This window comes from Rhinoraja longicauda, chromosome 24 (genome assembly GCF_053455715.1).
Source record: "Rhinoraja longicauda isolate Sanriku21f chromosome 24, sRhiLon1.1, whole genome shotgun sequence".
NCBI classification, from domain to species: Eukaryota; Metazoa; Chordata; class Chondrichthyes; order Rajiformes; family Arhynchobatidae; genus Rhinoraja; species Rhinoraja longicauda.
The window spans coordinates 8,189,879-8,210,654 of NC_135976.1; the positions used below are offsets into that span (position 1 = coordinate 8,189,879).

The window sequence follows — 20,776 nt, forward strand, 5'->3', positions numbered from 1 at the left end:
TTCCTTCTTAAAGTTATTTAAGCCTTGGTCATTCTCTAAAACTATCGATCTAAATCTAAGTTTCACATTGAACCTTGTTTCATGGCTATAAGTAAATATGGCCCAGGTCTCCTTTCAATAGATTACTTGCACCTCAAGATCTCTGTATTGCTTTTCAATAAGAAGGTAAGCACATTTTCTCTAGATCCTTGGCCAATTACACTCTGAGATTTCTCAGACAAAGACAACCACCGATCAACATGTCCCATCTACACTAATCCCCCTGACTGCATTTGGCCGATATCCCTCTAATCCTATCCTATCCATGTGCCTATCTCAATGTTTCTTAAATGTTGCAATAGTACCTGCCTCAACTACCTCCTCTGGCAGCTCATTCCAAACACCCACCACACTTTGTGTAAAAAAGTTAACATTCAGGTTCCTATTAAATCTTTGCCCCCTCACCTTAAACCTATGTCCTCTGGTTCTCCTTTAGTCTCTCAGTCACCTACCCTGCTTATTTACCTCAGGGTAGGTCAAGTTTTGCCCTCGCCCTTATAGGATGCTCCACATATTGCCTGAGGAAACTTCCCTGAACACAGTTAATAAATTCCATCCCATCTAAGCCCTTGGCACTCTGACAACCCTAGTCTACATTGGGAAAGTTCAAATCCCCTACTATGACAATCTTATATATTCTTGCAGCTATCTGCTATCTCCCAGCATATATGTATTCCTCCAATGCTCACTGACTATTTGGGGGCCTACAGTAAGGTCCTCTTCACCTATTATTTTACCAACTTCACCCATTTGGCCTCACTGGCCGATCCCTCAGTTAGGGTTGCCAACTTTCTCACTCCCAAATAAGGGACAAAAGGTGACATCACCGCCACACATGACCTCACCCAGCCAGCGGCCAAGTGCTCTCACTCCACCAATTGCGGCCGGGAGGCGGGTTGCTAAGCAACCTCCGTTAGGCGGCACCCGGGTCTCCGGGCCTACACTGTACGGGTCTAGAGTGTTCAGGCCTACAGCATCCCCCGGGCCTAATACGGGACAAGGACGGTCCCGTACGGGATAAACCAATTTAGCCCAATAGGCGGGATGTCCCGGTTAATTCGGGACAGTTGGCAACCCTACCCTCAGTAATGTCATTTTGGTCTTTTGTTGTGATGTCTCCTTTAATCAATAAAGCACCTCCCCTGTCTCTTTCTTACCTTTATCCCGAGAAGCTTAGTTTATTCTCAATCAAGAATGCCTTTGTGTCCAAAATGAGAATATGTTGAAATTAAAAGCTCTGAAATTTCAACATGTGGCTTTAATAATTGTATTCACAGTTTTACAATTTCAGTTTTACAAGTCTAGTATCAAACAAAAGCAAGTGTTAAAAATCTAAAATTCATCAAACCCCACTTTATTTAAAAATTGACACCATTCCCCATTCAATGACCTAGAACCCAGTTTGAGGTTCCTATTCACAATATCCATTGCGCAGCAGGTAATCTTCATTGTACCTTTAGTTTTCTTATGTGGAATCTTCACCAGATTTTGAGTGTCAAACTGTTGAAAGTATTATTTTCAGTGTGTTGAGATTTGATTTGACATCCCCTTCAGTTCTAAATGGATGACTGCAATCGCTGCAGAGTTACTGCAGCACCTTGCTTGGCCATGAGAGGGAGTGCTTCATGAAAGCTGATAGTCTTTTACTGTGGCTCTTCTAGATATATATCGGAATTGTGATTGGAACCTGCTAATACTCACTATCTCCCTCTTCTGCCCAAAAGAAGGAGGTCTGGGAGCTTAAAATGAACAGCGTGGCATTTTTTTACAAAATGAACATAAAAGTGAACTTTGCCAGGGTTTGCCTGTTCACCTCGACTGTGGTATTTCTACAACTTACTGCATTTACAGTAACATTGTGACAGGGGAATGTATTAACCCAAATGTAATCCCATGAAAACGTCATTAAGTCCCGAACACTATTTATTTTTCCATAAATAAATGTCCTGCCCTGGCGTGGAAAATAATTTATTAATCCTCAATGATCTCTCCTGTAACATATTTCACTGTTACCCAAAAGAAGCATTTATTTCCCAGTAAACTAGCAAGCATTATTAAATAATCCATAGGTTGTTCAATTTAATCAAATTCCCTCAATAATGTGTAAGATGTACAGAGTATGAATGGAGCAACGTTTTCCTGCTGCTAACAGCGCCAAATACCAGGCACTGTGAGGTTTGTGGTATCATCATCTTCAGGACCAATGCCTGGGAGAGAGAAGAAGATAATTCTACAACTAAATTTGGTGTTTTGTTGAAGGTACACGGAACTGCAGATGTTAGTTTACCAAAAAAGAACCAAAGTGCTGGAGTAACCCAGTTGGTCAGGCACCGACTGGAAAATATGAATAGCTGATGTTTTGGAGTCCTGACCCGAAACGTTACCTGTTCATGTTCTCCAGTGATGTTGTCTGACCCACTGAGTTACTCCAGCACATTGTGTGCTTTTATGGTGTATTGTTGATTTGAGCTCAGATTTTACTTTGCAGCAACAATTCCAACTAACCTCCTTCATGTATCATAGGGCTGGGCCAGTACTGATTAACAACAAGTCTGGAAATAATTCCCCACAAATAATATTATCATCACCCCTCTGGTGCTCAAGTAGAGAGACTGATCCCAATAAAAGGTGAGTAAAGATTTTTAAGGCCGTTTTTTTTCCAAACAATTTTCCTTTGGAGAATGTGTAGACCATTCCACTCGGCACTTAAGCCATCGATTTACTTCAAGCAGAGTCATGGGCCAGCATTGACATGTAAACAAACACAAGGTACAGTAAACAGAGGCAGCAAACTGCCAACAGAAGTCCACATGCTTTTTGTGGAACAAGCTGAAAGCGGGCCTGAAAGAGTTAAATTCTTTCAGGTCAATGGTTCCATTTTTAAGATGACGGATGATTCAATATAGGCAGTATAGATATTTTTTGCAACAAAACTTGTAATGCCATCTGGCATTTAGATCCAGATTCTCCATAAATAGAGGGCACATCTTCATAAAAAGGCAGGAAAAGTATTTGCAGCAGGACTGAGCATGTGGATAATTATTCTTTGATTCTCTAAGGTGAAAAGACTCGGGTGACTTTTAATACATGACCTTTGCTCCTGGTGGCAGTGATAGGTAGCATGAGGTACAATGCTAAAGCTTGTAAAATTCCATTCCATTTTTAACAGAGGTTAATTGTGCAAACTTTTCAAAGTTTGCCCGCCAATTTCCATACACCTTCCAGTTTTCAACGCTGATGTGTGATCTTATTTCCCTGATGTAACTGGGCAATGTCATTAAAGTAATCAGTGGTGGGTGAACTTATCAAAAATACCACAACATTTTTTCTTGGGTACAATCATCTAAAAAAAGCAGTGTGTAGTTAGCTGTGTTTATGTGTAGATCGAATGTAGAAATGAACAAGAAGAAAAACAGCGAGTGTCTCTTTAACAAGATTTACTCCAGACTGTTGCAGTACTTAGGCAGTGTGAATGGGAACATTGTCAGTGGACTGTTTAACGTGGCATGTCTTTAGTTGTTTGATCCCCTTGATCGATACTTATTTTCTCGAGCATTGAACAGATACTGTTGAAGTGTGACCATTTTTGTCTCAGACGTTCATGACAATTTGATTTACATTGTAGACAATATGGCACTTCCAATTACTCTATTAATCAGTTCCTGCTATTAACTCAAGGTGGTTTACTGGCAAGGTTGGCTCCTTGTTCAAAATATCTTTTAAGGCTGTGATTAATTGACTGATTAAGCCAAATGTAGTAATGGCCTTTGTTTCAAATTGAAGATGATTCAAAATGACGACTTAGTTTCAGGGCTACAATCCATCAAGTATTTGGGGATCCAGTTGTGAAAGCAGTTTACTCTAATGGCAGTTCTCCAACAGTAAATAACGGGAGCATTCAAAGATACCATTTCCGTGGTTCGGGTGACCCCATTGTTATTCGGTAAAAACATTCAGTGTTGATGCTTTAACCGTATCAAGGCCCTCGTACTCTCTCAGCATTAATCATTAGAGATGGACGGTTGTGTGAAGAGTTGGGAGACTTTATCTTCAAACATTGTTGGATAAGGTTTATGCCATACCCATTTTTGCAATAATACAAGCCACCATCAGGCATTGCATAACAAGAGAATTTAAGAATGAATGTGTTCTGTCAGGACCACAATAATTCAAAAGTGTTTCCACTTGTGAGGGGAGGTCTGTAAGCAGATGCTCACATGGATAGATTTGAGAATTTAATAGCAAATTCAGTGGACATCTCTTTATGCAATAGGTTTGAGTTTTGGAAATAGAGCAGATTGGAATGGATCAAGAGGATTGGGAAAAGGCTGATGTGGAACAATATGGACCCATTGAGATCGGTTAGTCTCGGTGCTGTACACCTGATATTACTCTCTATGCTGCTAGATGAATGGAAAAACTGTGTCAGTCAGAGGTAGGGACCGTACTCTTCGTGACGTTAGTATTTCCTCCTAAGTTTCAGAAGACATTTTTGGATATCCTATGACTGTCGCTCGGACTGGAGTTGGATAAAATGTTAACGCTTCAAATGTACCAATTGAAATATTTTGGTGTTTTAAACTTTCTATTTAATTCCATCCACTATGAATCTGCAACACTCGTTGCTTCTCCTTCTCATCAATAGAGAGACGAAGGAGAGAAAGAAAATAATATACATAAATATAATGAACTATTTTCATTGCACTGAATCAGAGACATTTTAATTCTGCAGGCCACTGTGCCTGTGTTAATAAAATATTTTGTTGCCAGTACATTTTTGTGAGGATAGAAATCTATCCATTTGCTTCCTTGACTACCTCAGGTGCCCAGGTCTCATACGATCGACTGGATCCCTTTGCTCACTCTGAAGGTCATCCAATAAAATGGAGCATAAAACCTTCATGATTGAATTTACGTTAAAAATCATACAATACTAGAAAAAGTAGAAATAAAACCATGGACAAAACTCAAAGTCATGGTGCAGTCCCAAACTACTAAAACACTACTTGGGCCACTGAAATGTTAATTGGGTTACTGTCCTCCAGTTATAGAACAAAATGTAGTTAAATTAAAGAAAATGAATAAGGTTTGGTTGTGATCACTTGACATCTGATTTGATGGCCTTTGAGTTTTATATACAGCGGGCCCGATTTGGTGACTACCAAAAAAATCAACCTGAAAAAAAAAGTTTGTTAGATGCAAATACAAATACAGGCAGAGCAGGCAGGGAGTTTTTGTATGTTAATCACATCCTTTAGGCAGTGTTCAAACATTCCCTTGAAGTCACCTGGTCTGGGATGTGATACCACAGAGGGCTCTGAAGTGTCTGTTCCTTCGCTCATACCGGATGTACAAACTGGTACACCAAGCGTTGTGAGACATCAGGCTTCCGGATGATGCCCTTCTTGTAATATTGCCGGATGGAGCGGCTAAGCTTGTCATAGTTCATCGCCGGGCGGTTCTTCCGAATTCCCCATAATCTTGCAACTTGTGCGGAGTCTTCAATCTTAAATATACCTGGTGAAGAATAAAATTAAAGTTCCTCCCTGTTAGCGGTTCTGACTGTTATTACCATTTAATACTAATTGAGGTTGAAGCACCGACCTAATGATTAAAACAATGACTGACCCTCCAAAACCCTCTGGGATAGAGAATGTCCAAAGACTCACCACCATTGGAGTAAAGAGTAAAGAGTAAAGAGTAAAGAGTAAAGAGTAAAGAGTAAAGAGTAAAGAGTAAAGAGTAAAGAGTAAAGAGTAAAGCTCCTTGTCCTAAACAATTTCATTCTAATCCTCTTGTGTTTCCTGGTCCCAGACTCCTCAGCCAAGCACAACATCTTCTCTGTGCCTAGGCTGCCAAGCCCTTTAAGATTTTTTTTAATAAGATCTCCCCTCATTCTTCTAATCTTGAGAGAATATAGTCACAGTCTACTTAATCCTTCCTCATGCTGACAATCCAGCATCCCTGGAACCAGTTTAGTGAATTGTTGCCAAAGTCCCTTAATGGCAAATACATTCTTTCTTGAATGAGGTATACAATAACCCAGGGCCCCAGGAACAGCACAGTCATGCAGCTAGTTGAGCTGATGCCTCTCAGCCCCAGCAACCCGGGTGCCATCAGACCCTGATGCTCTATGTGTGGACATTTTCCCTGTGACTAGGTGGATTTCCTTTGCCTGCTCCATTTCTTCCCCCATCCCAAAGATGTGCACATTGATAGGTTAATAGGTTACTGCAAATGCCCCTTCCTGTGAAATGGTGAGAGGTCGGATCCAGGGGGGGAGTTGAGGGTAATGTGGGGAGCATAAAACGGGATTAGTGTAGGTGGATGCCTTATGGTTGGTGCAGACTCAATGGGCTGAAGGGCCTGTTTCCATGCTACAACTATGAAGGATGTGATTAACCTGAAGATGGTGCAGAAAAGGGTCATGTGAATGTAGCTTGGACTTGCAGACTTGAGCTTTGGTCACAGTCTTTTCCCCATGGTAGGGGAGTCTAAAATTAAGGTGAGAGGAGAAAGATTTAAAGGGATCTGAAGGGCAAAATTTTCAAACAGAGGATGGAGGGTATACGCAAAAAAAACTGCCAGAGGAGATGGTAGAGGCAGAAACAATTACAACACCTGAAGAACATATGGACTCGTACATGGACAGGAAATGTTATAGTGGGGACCCAGTGTTGGGTGGGCAGCATGAGGAGAACAAAGGGGGGATCGTGCGCGGTCATTGTGTCTACTTTATAACTGACAGCGCCCTTATGTGGCGACTATTCGCATACCTTGGGTATGCAAGCGAAGAATATCATTGTGAATTGTCACATGGGACAATGAAGTATTCATTCATTCATTCATTCATTCATTCATTCATTCATTCATTCATTCATTCATTCATTCATTCATTTATTCATTCAAACAGGCAAATGGGATTAGCGTAGATTGGCATTTTAGTCAGCATGAACGAGTTGGGCCGAAGGGCCTTTGCACCTGCTGTATAACTTCTATGAATCCATGTAATGCACCCATTATTTCATTGCTGCTTGAGGCACTTTGCTGTGCATAGATTGGCTATTCCATTAATAAAAGTGGCTCTTATGCTCTAGGACCCAACTCTTTACAGACAAACTGAGCTGTAGAAGCACAGTAACAAGACTTAAAGCTGAGTTTGCCAGTGACCTTTTTCTTTGTTCAGCCAGCGGATGAATCGGCCGTAGTTGTGGGGTTTCAGCAAGAGTTCCTTCAGGAATTGCCACAGGTGGATTGGTTGGCCGGAGCAGGAGGAATCAGCCTCTGTGTCCATCCAGCCTTCATCACTACCTGGTGAGGAGAACCACAATCTGTCATGGTACATTTCTTCACTCACTAGTCTTTAATCTAACACACACCAAAGATGCACACGTTTGTAGGTTAATTGGCTTGGTAAATGTAAAAATTGTCCCTAGTGTTTGTAGGATAGTGTTAATGTGCTGGTCGGCGTGGACCCGATGGGCCGAAGGGCCTGTTTCCACGCTGTATCTCTAAACTAAACTAAACTAAACTAAACTAAACTAAACTAAACTAGATCTACAAGATGCAATCGTACATACAACAGTTTACTATCCCTCCCACACAGAAACCTGAGAGGATGTGGAATTAATTTTGTTTGTTAATAATTTTGGTATGAACCACAAGCAAATGGGTCTAGAGCAGTGAGTCAGCATTCAACAGTTAACGGCTGGATGAAAGGAAGAAAATAGATCCTAAGATCATAAGGTCCGAAGTGATAGTAGTAGAATTAGGCCATTCGGCCCATCAAGTCTACTCTGCCATTCAATCACGGCTGATCTATCTCTCCTTCCTAACCCCATTCTCCTGCCTTCTCCCCATAACCTCTGACAAGGGATATTAAAGGAATGTTTCCCTGCTGTACATTTTCAAGGAATATTTGCAAGAAAAATGGTAATATTGATAAGATTATTAAGGGGTTGGACACATTAGAGGCAGGAAACATGTTCCCAATGTTGGGGGAGTCCAGAACCAGGGGTCACAGTTTAAGAATAAGGGGTAGGCCATTTAGAACAGAGATGAGGAAAAACTTTTTCAGTCAGAGTGTTGTGAATCTGTGGAATTCTCTGCCTCAGAGGGCAGTGGAGGCCAATTCTCTGAATGCATTCAAGAGAGAGCTAGATAGAGCTCTTAAGGATAGCGGAGTCAGGGGGTATGGGGAGAAAGCAGGAACGGGGTACTGATTGAGAATGATCAGCCATGATCACATTGAATGGTGGTGCTGGTTCGAAGGGCCGAATGGCCTACTCCTGCACCTATTGTCTATTGTCTATTGTCTATTGTAAAAGGTATTAAACAGAACTTTGCTGAAATAACTTGATTCAGTTAAGAGCGTGGCTGAGAAAAGTTATCGTGTCTGCAATGTATTTGGGGGGTGCAAATAAACCATAATCATAATAATATTACAGACAATGAGCTTCAAAACAAGGATGCATCCCTTATTCTAATATAACATTAACATATGGTGCTTATGTCATATACCACACACGATAGTATCAACAAATGCTATTCAACATGGTTTATATAAATATTATACATAAGTACACCACAATGCTTTTTTTGAACACAAGCATATGAACACTTTTCTCATGTACACACGGGTATTGTAGCTTCACAACATCCACTTGTTCCTCACTTGGCTCAGCCTCCTCAGCTGTGTATTTGTCATTGTATTAATTTCTTGAACCAAAGAACTTACAACTTCTCACTCTATCTCAATGTGGCCCCGTGACCCTTCAACGGTAGCTGATTTTATATAGGAATCAAGAATAGAGGCATCGCCACATATCACTTCAACATTTTCAGGTATATTTCCTGCTATTATCACCTCATCGACGTGGACATTTGTGGCCCTGTTTCCCATGCCTACTTCTTCTGACTTGGATCATGTCTCTGAGCTCGCTTTGCTGGCTCTCACACTCATTCACCGGTGACCTAACTCTTTCACCCAGTCAGTTCCTTCCTTTGCCCCTAGTCATTGTCTTTTGGTTTGGGCTCCACTTCTCTCCCTAAGTTATTAGGGTGTTCACCCTAAGATAGACACAAAAAACTGAAGTAACTCTGCGGGACAGGCAGCAGCATCTTTGGAGAGAAGGAATGGGTGATGTTTCAGGTCGAGACCCTTCTTCAGACTGCTTTTATTTTAATTTTTAAAGAGACAAAGGGCATGTGAGGTATCTTGGACATAGGTCAGGAGAGATTGGACCAGGGGGGGATAGGATGGAGTCGAGGTACGTGGATGTCATTTCCGTGGGACAAGAGCAGGCAGAAACAATGGGTCTGCCAGGGCAGTTGTGGATTTTGGGGAGATGGTGAAACCGGGCCGTGCGGGGCTGGGGAACGATAAGGTTGGAGGCTGTGCAGGGCTGACAGCCAGAAGTGATGAAATCAGAAATGTTGTGTGAGATCACCCAAAGTTTACTTGGACCAATATCCAGACTCCTCCGCAGTCTCAGAGTCCATCCACAGACTTGCTGCAGATGCTGGTTTAAACCGGAGATAGACACAAAAAGCTGGAGTAACCCAGTGGGACAGGCAGCATCTCTGAAGGAAAGGAGGAGGTGACGTTTCAGGTCGAGACCCTTCATTAGACTTGCTTCAGGATTACATCTTGCTGAATTGCCAGCACAACTCCTGTGACTGTGACGGTTAATTGCTTGTTTTCAACTTGCAGTGTGAACATGGTGCATAAATTGTGCATCACCTACAGTGGTTGCAATATTGGGTTCCATCACTGAACTTCAAAGTACCTCTCTATACTAATGTTGCATTACAAATAGCATTGTTCTTGGATGCCTTGTTTTGATTTATAAACTGCTGCTTTCTGCACTTCTGATATCTGCAGAATTTGATTATTTGACAACAAGAATTGGGGCAGCACGGTGGCGCAGTGATAGACTTGCTGCCTTACAGCGCCAGAGACCTGGGTTCAATCCTGACTACAGCTGCTATCTGTACGGAGGTTGTATGTTCTCCTCGTGACCACATGAGTTTGCTCCAGGTGCTTCCGTTTCCTCCTACACTCCAAAGACGTGCAGGTTTGTAGGTAAAAATTGTAGGATAGTGCTAGTGTATGGGGATCACTGGTCGGCGTGGACTCGGTGGGCCGAATGGCCTGTTTCTGCGCTGTATTTCTAAACTAAATTGTTGCATGAGGCAGAGTTGTCAGTCACCAGGGGAGACAGGGTGTGAGGAGGTCAGTGGCAAACTAGAAAATTAAGGCCAATATATCCCACACAATTGCCCAACATCAAGTCAATTGCACAGCCACTATTTTTAACAGTGATTCTTGAAGTAAAATGCACTTCAACTGGATTTCTTCCCACAGAATCTGCCTTACTGCGTGGAATCTAAATGCTCATCAAGGTCACACCAAGGTTACAATGATAGTCCTTTGGGCATGGTGATACAATTACTCCTTGTTTTTTCCATTTCCTGATTGCTCGTGTGGAACCTTTGGATGTTTGCTTTCTCAAATGTCTCCACTCCTCCAAGCAACCTCTGTACTGTCTCTTCGCACAGGAATATCTTGAATATTCAGTGCAGTTATAAGGTGTTGGAGTCAATGTCAGTAAGTGAAAATCAATTTTTGTTTGTTGCCTTGCTGCAAATACTCAACATTCTAAATAATATTGTCCATGAAAATCATCTCCATCTCCATCCTCCTCTTGTACGATGCAATTGAACTGTACATCTTGTTTGTGCACCTCCAGACTGCTTGTGCTAAAACCAGCACTGCCTTTCCCAATCCCGTCGAAATGGTGTTGCAGTATTTGCAGGGTGGTGAATCTGTGGGATTCTTTGCCACAGGCGGCTGTGGAGGCCAAGTCAATGGGTATATTTAAGGCGGAGATTGGCTGATTCTTGATTAGTACGGGTGTCAGGGGTTATGGAGAGAAGGCAGGAGAATGGGGTTGAGAGGGAGAGATAGATCAGACAATAAACAATAGACAATAGACAATAGGTGCAGGAGGAGGCCATTCGGCCCTTCGAGCCAGCACCACCATTCAATGTGATCATGGCTGATCATTCTCAATCAGTACCCCGTTCCTGCCTTCTCCCCATACCCCTGACTCTGCTATCCTTAAGAGCTCTATCGAGCTCTCTCTTGAATGCATTCAGAGAATTGGCCTCCACTGCCTTCTGAGGCAGAGAATTCCACAGATTTACAACTCTCTGACTGAAAATGTTTTTCCTCATCTCCATTCTAAATGGCCTACCCCTTATTCTTAAACTGTGGCCCCTGGTTCTGGACTCCCCCAACATCGGGAACATGTTTCCTGCCTCTAACGTGTCCAACCCCTTAATAATCTTATATGTTTCGTTAAGATCCCCTCTCATCCTTCTAAATTCCAGTGTGTACAAGCCTAGTCGCTCCAGTCTTTCAGCCATGATTGAATAGTGGAGTGGACTTGATAGGCCGAATTGCCTAATTCTGCTCATAGAATCATGACCTTACTTAAACCCCTGTGTATTTGGTGCCATGTTTCAGGCTAACGCTGTTAGCCTTACCTTAATTTCTACTTTTAAATCATATATCTGAAGCGACTAAGAGAGGTTACTGCTGTTTACAGCTTCTCTCTGCTTATGAGAGGTGGACATCATATATACCTGAAGATTGTATGATGAGGGAGAGGAAAGAGAAGTAGCAAAGATAGGTAGTTTAAAGAGCACAAAAATCAGACATGCTGAGGAGCTGGTCACACACCACAATAGAAAGGTGTACTGTTAGTTTCTGAAGGAAGGATTAACATTCAATTTTCCTCAGTAGAGGAATCATGGAAACCTGCAAGAGGTGAAGGATGCCATCATTGATATATGCCTCAATACTTTCAAGGTCACTCTTGCCTTCAGTAACAGTAAGGTCCAGTAGCGCAAGCATTAAGAACTCATTGCTCTCAGTACAAAGGTGATTTATTATTAATGCAACGATGCATTTCCCTGTCCAATTCAACAAAAGTAGGCAGAACAAAAAACAAGGATGTGAGTATTAATAACAGCTCTTTAAAACAAGTTGATTTTTATGTCATTTGGTCTGGCTCAGATTCCTTTCTAAGTTGAATAATTTTAGTCGATTCTTCTTAATCTATAACATTCCATCTCCTTGTCCCTTCTTGGAGAGCTGAGTGCCAGACTAGCTTACTAGAGGTGGAACGAGCTCCACTGACCTGTGGGACAATAAGTACACGTGAGATCACTGCACTCAATAGACCTTAAGGAGTTGGAAAGTGACGCACACATGAGTGCATTGCCATAGAGTTGAACTCCTGATACTGGCCCTGCGATTAAAGGAAGGAATGTAATTGTCTCAATAAGGAGGGAAAGACACAGGGCCAACCTCTCATGAGATGCCACGTTTCGGCACCCAGCAGCAACCAGTCTAAGAGCAGCACTGGCAAAGGCCCTGGAACAAATTGCCCACGACATCAGAATTTGGAGCGTGCCACTATAAGACCGGGTACTGACCGAGTCTGCAAACTAGTAACGTGTTATTAAATAGCCATTCGCAATTCCCATTTGATTTCTTGCAACAATGATTTTATTATCGTTGCTATGTGTGCTTTTCCATCATTCGGACATGAATATCCCTTTACACCAATATTGGCCCCTCATCGGGAGGTCCCATCCCATCCGGGCAAAGTTCAGGGCCCAGCCAGAGAGGCAGAGACTGACGTTTGGCAATTATTTGAGCCAGCTGTTGATTTTAACTAATAAATAGAGGTGATTAATAATTAGGAATCTCCTGGTGCTATTATGCAATCTTGAGTAAGTGCCATTTTATTACAATAAAGCAAACCTTGATGTAAATTCAAAGGAAGACTACGAACTTCAATGGCCACTACTCAATGGTATTTTACTTCTCATTGAATCATCGAAATTTCAAGCACAGAAAGAGGGCCCATAGTGGCTTGAATTTACTGGATTTTTGTTTATGAAATGGTATCCATATATATTGTGCTTACAGGCCTATTATAATGCTGCAGGTAAGAATCTCATTGTTCCATTGTCAGTGCATTTGACAATTAAACACTCTTGGCTCTGCCAACCAAAAAAAGCGTCACGGAGACTAATCCCATCTTGTTGCTCTCAACTGTGGCCTTGTTCCTCGCGATTCAGGTAAATGTTAAACATTGTGCGAGTGTTTTCATCCTCAACCACCTTTTCAGGTCATGATTTCCAAACCCCATCACTCATTCACAGGTGACGTGGACAGAAGATAACATTCAAATTCAATACATTTCCTAACTGTGCTTCAAGATTTCATCTTCTGGAGGGAAGTTCTACCCCATTCAATGGCTGCACACACACACACACACACACACACACACACACACACACACACCTATCTAAATGGATATTCACTCAGAGAGGGTGGTGAGTTTATGAAATGAGCTGCCAGAGGATTCATTGAGGCAGCACTTGTACAGCTACACAGATAGGAAAGGTTTAGAGGGTTATGGATCAATGTAGACAAATGGGGCTAACTTAGATGGGTCATCTTGGCTGGCATCGGCGTATTGGGCTGAAGGGCCTGTTTCCGTGCTGTATAACTGTATGACTATGATTCTATATCGGGTGCGCATGTAGCAAAACAGCTCCTTTTCTGAAAGTATGGAATATTCCCACTTGGACAATTTTTGGCAGATCTATTCATTTCACTAAGACCATAAAAAATATTAAATGATCCTCCTTCGTATCCTCCTGGTAAATTGAGTCCCACTTTAGAGCAACTGATGCTTCTTCTTGTTCCAATACAGTGGCTTCTCTGCTTAAGGATAGGGTCCACTACATTCTCACACCGTCTGAATTCATTAGGAACAATGGGGAGATAGCACTAGAGCTCGGACTGTGTGTCTAGAAACAGTCACTAGAGTTACTTCAGCACAAGTCAAGACCTTCTGCAAGTACGTCAGGATCAGGTAGGTTTAAAGCATCTATTTCTATAAATAGAAAGTGAGGTTACATACAGATGGAATGTTCAGCAGTTGTGAGGAGCATGTTACCATTATATCTGTTATCTCCAGGAGATGATTTCCCTTTCATCCAAGCAGCTAAAAACACAAGGAAAAAAGTTTGTTTTAATAATCAGTTCTCAGCATGGAACCTCTCATTTGACATTCATTATTCAATATTACTTCTGCCCTTGAGTGAAAATGTGTGTTTCTCAACCTTTTGACTACTGGTGCTGTCTGTGCAGAGTTTGTATGTTTTCTCTGCGACTGTGTGAGTTTTCTCCAGGAGCTCCGGTTTCCTCCCACATCCCAAAGGTGTGACAAACCCAGACTCGCTACCACAGCCACATGTGTTTTCTCAGTGCTTGCTTGCGCCTCCATCCTCTGCTTCCTACACCAAAGATGTGCAGGTTTATAGACTAATTGGCTTCTGTAAAATTTGTCCCAAGTCCAGTGTTTAGGATAGAACTAGTGTATGGGTGATCGCTGATCAGCGTGGACTCGGTAGGCCAAAGGTTCTATTTCCAGGCTGTATCCTTGAACTAAACTAAACTCAAGATTTCAAAAGAACTTCTGTCAGAGAATGTTGCCAATTGGCCTGCTGCAGACGGCAGGAGTACGTGCTGAGGGACACACTAAAGCTTGGTTCATGCCAAGGCTCTGTGTCGGAGGACCACAGTCTAGGGTCAATAGACAATAGACAATAGACAATAGGTGCAGGAGTAGGCCATTTGGCCCTTTGAGCCAGCACCGCCATTCAATGTGATCATAACTGATTATTCACAATCAGTACCCCGTTCCTGCCTTCTCCCCATACCCCATGACTCTGCTATCTTTAAGAACTCTATCCAGCTCTCTCTTGAAAGCATCCAGAGAATTGGTCTCCACTGCCTTCTGAGGCAGAGAATTCCACAGATTTACAACTATCTGACTGAAAAAGTTTTTCCTCAGCTCCGTTCTAAATGGCCTACCCCTTATTCTTAAACTGTGGCCCCTGGTTCTGGACTCCCCCAACATTGGGAACATGTTTCCTGCCGCTAAGGTGTCCAATCCTTTAATAATCTTATATGTTTCGATAAGATCCCCTCTCATCCTTCTAAATTCCAGCGTATACAAGCCTAGTCGCTCCAGTCTTTCAACATACGACAGTCCTGCTATTCTGAGAATTAACCTACGCTGCACACCTTCAATAGCAAGAATGTCCTTCCTCAAATTTGGAGACCAAAACTGCACACAGTACTCCAGGTGCGGTCTCACCAGGGCCCTGTACAACTGCAGCAGGACCTCTTTGCTCCTATTACTCTTTCCACTGCTGGACATTGGGGAGCAGGGTGTGGTGGAGGCGCCCTTCGAACGAGGGAAGAAATATCACCACAGGGGGTCATGTGAGTGGCAAGGGTGCCAGGTATAATAATATTTCTGTGAATACTGCCAAATACAACGCAAATGAACATCAACGCAACCCAATTTCTCCCCTTTTCATACTCTGCTTTTCTCTAATGTGAACCAAAGTGGATCAACTCATATATTCCATAAATTAGCCATGATCATATTGAATGGCAGGGCAGGCATGAGGGGCCCAGTGGCCTACTCTTCAGTTTAGTCTAGAGATACAGCGCAGAAACAGGCCCTTCGGCCCACCAAGTCCGCGCCGACCAGTGATCCCCGTACATTAACACTATCCCACACACGCTAGGGACAATTTGCAATTTTACCAAGCCAACTAACCTACAAATCTGTACATCTTTGGAGTGTGTGAGGTAACCGGAGCACCCGGAGAAAACCCACGCAGGTCGCGGGGAGAACAGACAGTACCCGTGGTCAGGATCAAACCGGGGTCTCTGGTGCTGTAAGGCAGCAACTCTACCACTACGCCACCGTGCCCCCACCGTACTCTTACTCCTATTTTGTTGTGTTCTTGGGCCTATGTGTTTTCACTCCGTGTCTCGAGATTCCTCTACGCACAAACATTTATAGGTTTCTTATCATTTTACAATTTCTTATATCTACCACCTTCTTGTCAGCTCACTTCTTTTCACAGAGTCTGGTCATTCTCCTTAAGGCAGACTTTTCCCAACTTGGACTTTGTCCCTGGAATTGTGTGCTGTGTCCATGAGAACTATATTATGTATTTTATATCTTCCCCTTTTGTTCTACCCATTATAACTCGAATGGACTTAATTGTATTAAGGTGTAGTATTATCTGATCTGATCGAATAGCCTGCAAAACAAAACTTTTCTCTGCACCTTGATACATGTATCAATAATAAACCTAAACCTAAACCTCCTTGTAAACTTCAAAGAGCAATACAAACACAAAAATGTTCATCTGTATAACACACAATAACCAACAATCTTTCAGCAACATAAGAGTCTTGTTTTATGAACAGGACATCATTGTGGTTACTTTTAATGCTAAGTTGCTTACATTACTGCAACCTCTGACATGGTGGAGAAAGTGATCAACTATATGGCCTGCTGGATCCAGTGCCAGCTTCATCGCTGAAAGAGAGGTCATCTCGCGCCATCAGCTCTCACTGTGGTAGCTTGATTTATAAAACAATGGCATGGTTAATTTGACTCTCTGAGTGATGCCAGCCCTGTGAGTTGCACCCCATTACTCAATATACTTTGGATCATACAATGCCATTTTCTACCAAAATGCATTATGTTCCGATGAAATTATTTTAAGAAGCACACAATTCATCCTACTCTGCACAAATGCATGGGAACCAGCACAACTTAGCTCTCTATCCAAGGCTCATCTTATTGAAGCCCAATAGAACTACACCCCGAATCAAGGGAAATTGTAAGAATGATGAATTGCAGAATGAGAGGGTTTATAATAATAGAAATTTGTCAAGGTTGTTAAGATAAACAATTGGAGATAAAGTTGCAGATAAAGTAAAAGAAATGATGGAAAAGAGAGCAAAGACGACCAAAAGATGGAAAAGATAGCAAAGACGTCCAATAATAATGCAGTAATCATAATGCAATGATATGCATGATTTGTAATAAACTTGTGGGTTTATTTATTGAGGTATGATGGAAAGGAAAAGTGCTGTTATGATTCAGTCATCAAACATTGCAGTTAATCATTGAGCTGCTCGCAAGAGTTTGTGAAAATGAGACCATTACAGAAAAAGCGACTTTCTTTTTCCAGATGAATATTAGGATAAAACATATTTTTTTGAAAGGGAGCACAAAATGGGTCAAGTCAAGTCAAGTCAAGTCATGTCAAGTCAAGTTTATTTGTCACATACATATACAAGATGTGCAATGAAATGAAAGTGGCAACGCCTGCGGATTGTGCTAAACGTCAAAACAGAATAGAGAAAGAAAAATTTTAACACAAAAAATAAATTAATACAGTAAATTAAATTAGTTCCTGGTGATATGAGAGTTAACAGCCCTGATGGCCTGTTTGCTGATCCTTCTAGCCTGCTCTGCCTTGCATAGGATCATGGCTGATCTGATCTTCATATCAGCCATTCAGATCTTCAACTCCACATATCTGCTTGATCGACATTACTCTCAACTCCCCTGCAATCCAAAAACCTGTCAGCTGGAGCCTTAAAAACATTCGATGACTCAGCCGCCATGGTTCCCTGGGGAAGAAAATTAAAATCTTCCTCTCCTACGTCACGCGTGGGAGACCACTTATTCTGAAAGGATACCTTTACTACTAGATAGACAATAGACAATAGGCAATAGGTGCAGGAGGAGGCCATTCGGCCCTTCGAGCCAGCACCGCCATTCAATGTGATCATGGCTGATCATTCTCAATCAGTACCCCGTTCCTGCCTTCTCCCCATACCCCCTGACTCCGCTATCCTTAAGAGCTCTATCCAGCTCTCTCTTGAATGCATAAGATACGCTCATGAGGAGAGGTATCTTCTCAGCATTGACCCTATCAATTCCCATTCAGGATCTCAGTAACAAGGATCTGCAGATGCTTCACTTGGGTAGCTTACAACCCAAACTATATGAAACATTGAATTCTACAATTTTAGGTAGCTTCTAACCTCCCCTCCCTCCCCCTCCCCCCCCCCCCCCCCCCCCATCCTCCCTTTCACCCCTCCCCCCCCCCCCCCTTAACTCCTGTGCCTCACCTTAGCTCACATCTATTACTTCTCTCCCCCTCCCCTACTCCTCCTCCTACTTTCCTTCTTCTGGCTTCACAATTTGCAACTCTTCAATCCATCTGTCTCACACTTTCTGCTTTAATCCCTTTCCAACAGTCTGCCTATTTTAAAAAAACCTCACCCGTGTCCACCTATTACTTGCCATGCTTTGTCCTGCCTCTCGTCTCTCACCAGCTTTCATTTCAACATCAACACAACCCAATCTCTCTCCTTTTCATACTCATGCTTTTCTGTGACGCAAATCAAAGTGGACCACCTCACATATTCCATAGTTTTGTTTAGTTTATTTTTAGGTCCTGTGAAAAGCTTTTTTTGTTGCCTGCCTACATAGTCAGTAGAAAGACTATATATGATTACAATCGAGGCATCCACAGTGTACAAGTACATGATAAAGGGAATAACATAGAATGAAAGGCAAAGTCCAGTAAAGTCCAATTAAAGATAGTCCAAGGGTCTCCAGTGAGGTAGATGGTAGGTTAGGGCTGCTCTCTAGTTGGTGATAGGATGGTTCAGTTGCCTGATAACAGCTGGGAAGAAGCTGTCCCTGAATCTGGAGGTGTGTGTATTCACACTTCTGTACCTCTTGCCTGATGGGAGAGGGGAGACGAGGGAGTGTATGGGGTGAGACACCTTGATTATGCTGGTGGCAATTGAAGTGTAGATGGAGTTAATGGAAGAGAGGTTGGTTTGTGTGATGGTCAGGGCTGTGACCACAATTCTCTGCAAGTTCCTACTTCCTAAGTTAGGTTAAACTCCCTGAGCCTTCTAAGGAAGTAGTGGCGATGGTGTCTTTTCTTGGCCATTGCTTCGATATGGCTGGTCCAGGACAGGTTGCTGGTGATATTTACTTCTAGGAACTTGTATTATATTCCATCTGCTGTGCTCTTCCCCATTCGGATTGTCTAAATCCCTAAAGCCTCTATAACCTCTGCCACTTTCACAGTTCCATCTAGTTTAGTATCATCAACCAAACTGTTAATACAGCTTGCAGATAGCTGGGGTTCAGTTACCAACCCATGTGGTACCCCACTACCCAGCCAACCTGAGAACGATCCTTTTATTAGAAACATAGAAACATAGAACCATAGAAAATGGGTGCAGGAGGAGGCCATTTGGCCCTTCGAGCCAGCACCACCATTCATTGCGATCATGGCTGATCATCCACAATCAGTAACCCACGCCTGCCTTCTCCCCATATCCCTTAATTCCGCTAGCCCCATGAGCTCTATCTAACTCTCTTTTAAATTCATCCAGTGAATTGGCCTCTACTGTGGCAGAGAATTCCACAAATTCACAACTCCCTTGGTGAAAAAGTTTTTTATCATCTCAGTTTTAAATGGCCTCCCCTTTATTCTTAGACTGTGGCGCCTGGTTCTGGACTCCCGCAACATCGGGAACATTTCTCCTGCATCTAGCTTGTCCAGTCCTTTTACAATTTTATATGTTTCTATAACCTCTCATTCTAAATTCCAGTGAATACAAACCCAGTCTTTCTAATATTTTCTCATATGACAGTCCCGCCATCCCAGGGATTAACCTCGTGAACCTACGCTGCACTGCCTCACTAGCAAGTCGAAATTTGCTTTAGATGAGAAATAGTATTGGATAGACTGATGGGACTGAAGGCTGATAAATCCTCAGGGCCTGATGGTCTGCATCCCAGGGTACTCAAGGAGGTGGCTATAGAAATCGTGGACGCATTGGTAATCATTTTCCAATGTTCTGTAGATTCAGGATCAGTTCCTGTGGATTGGACGGTAGCTAATGTTATCACACTTTTCAAGAAAGGAGCGAGAGAGAAAACGGGGAATTATAGACCAGTTATCCTGACATCGGTGGTGGGGAAGATGCTGGAGTCAATTATTAAAGAAGTAATAATGGTGCATTTGGATAACAGTAAAAGGATTGGTCCAAGTCAGCATGGATTTATGAAGGGGAAATCCTGCTTGACTAACCTTCTGGAATTTTTTGAGGATGTGACAAGTAAAATGGATGAAGGAGAGCCAGTGGATGTAATGGATCTGGACTTTCAGCAAGCTGATAAGGTCCCACACAGGAGATGAGTGGGCAAATTAGAGCACATGATATTAGGGGTAGGGTATTGACAGGGATAGAGAATTGGTTGGCAGACAGGAAACAAAGAGTAGGAATAAATGGGTCCTTTTCAGAATGGCAGGCAGTGGTGAGTGATTTAGGTGATGGAATTAAAAGTAACACTAGCAAATTTGCAGATGACACAAAGCTGTGGGCAGTGTGAACTGCGAAGAGAATGCTAGGAGGTTGTAGGGTGACTTATATAGGTTGAGTGATGCAGATGGCAGATGCAGTATAATGTAGATAAATGTAAGGTTGTCCACTTTGGCGGCAAGAACAAGAACAAGGCAGATTATTATCTCAATGGTATCAAATTAGGAAAAAGGGAAGTGCAACAAGACCTTGGTGTCCTTGTACACCAGTCACTGAAAGTAAACATGCAGGTACAGCAGCCAGTGAAGAAAGCTAATGGCATGTTGGCCTACATAACGAGAGGAGTAAAGAGGTCCTTCTGCCGTTGTACTGGGCCATAGTGAGACCACATCTGGAGTATTGTGTGCAGTTTTG

General features: G+C 42.5%; 1 protein-coding gene across 1 annotated transcript in view; it reads right to left on the reverse strand.

Annotated features, from left to right (window-relative positions):
- Positions 1 to 5,377: 5,377 nt before the first annotated feature.
- The window catches only part of spdef (SAM pointed domain containing ets transcription factor), a 31,669-nt gene continuing 16,270 nt past the window's right edge, over positions 5,378 to 20,776 (reverse strand). The window contains exons 3-5 of the mRNA XM_078420360.1: positions 14,082 to 14,129; positions 7,210 to 7,350; positions 5,378 to 5,556 (exon numbers count right to left, since the gene is read on the reverse strand). Of these exons, the coding sequence (XP_078276486.1) occupies positions 5,378 to 5,556; positions 7,210 to 7,350; positions 14,082 to 14,129 (368 nt within the window). The remainder of the gene's footprint in view (positions 5,557 to 7,209; positions 7,351 to 14,081; positions 14,130 to 20,776) is intronic.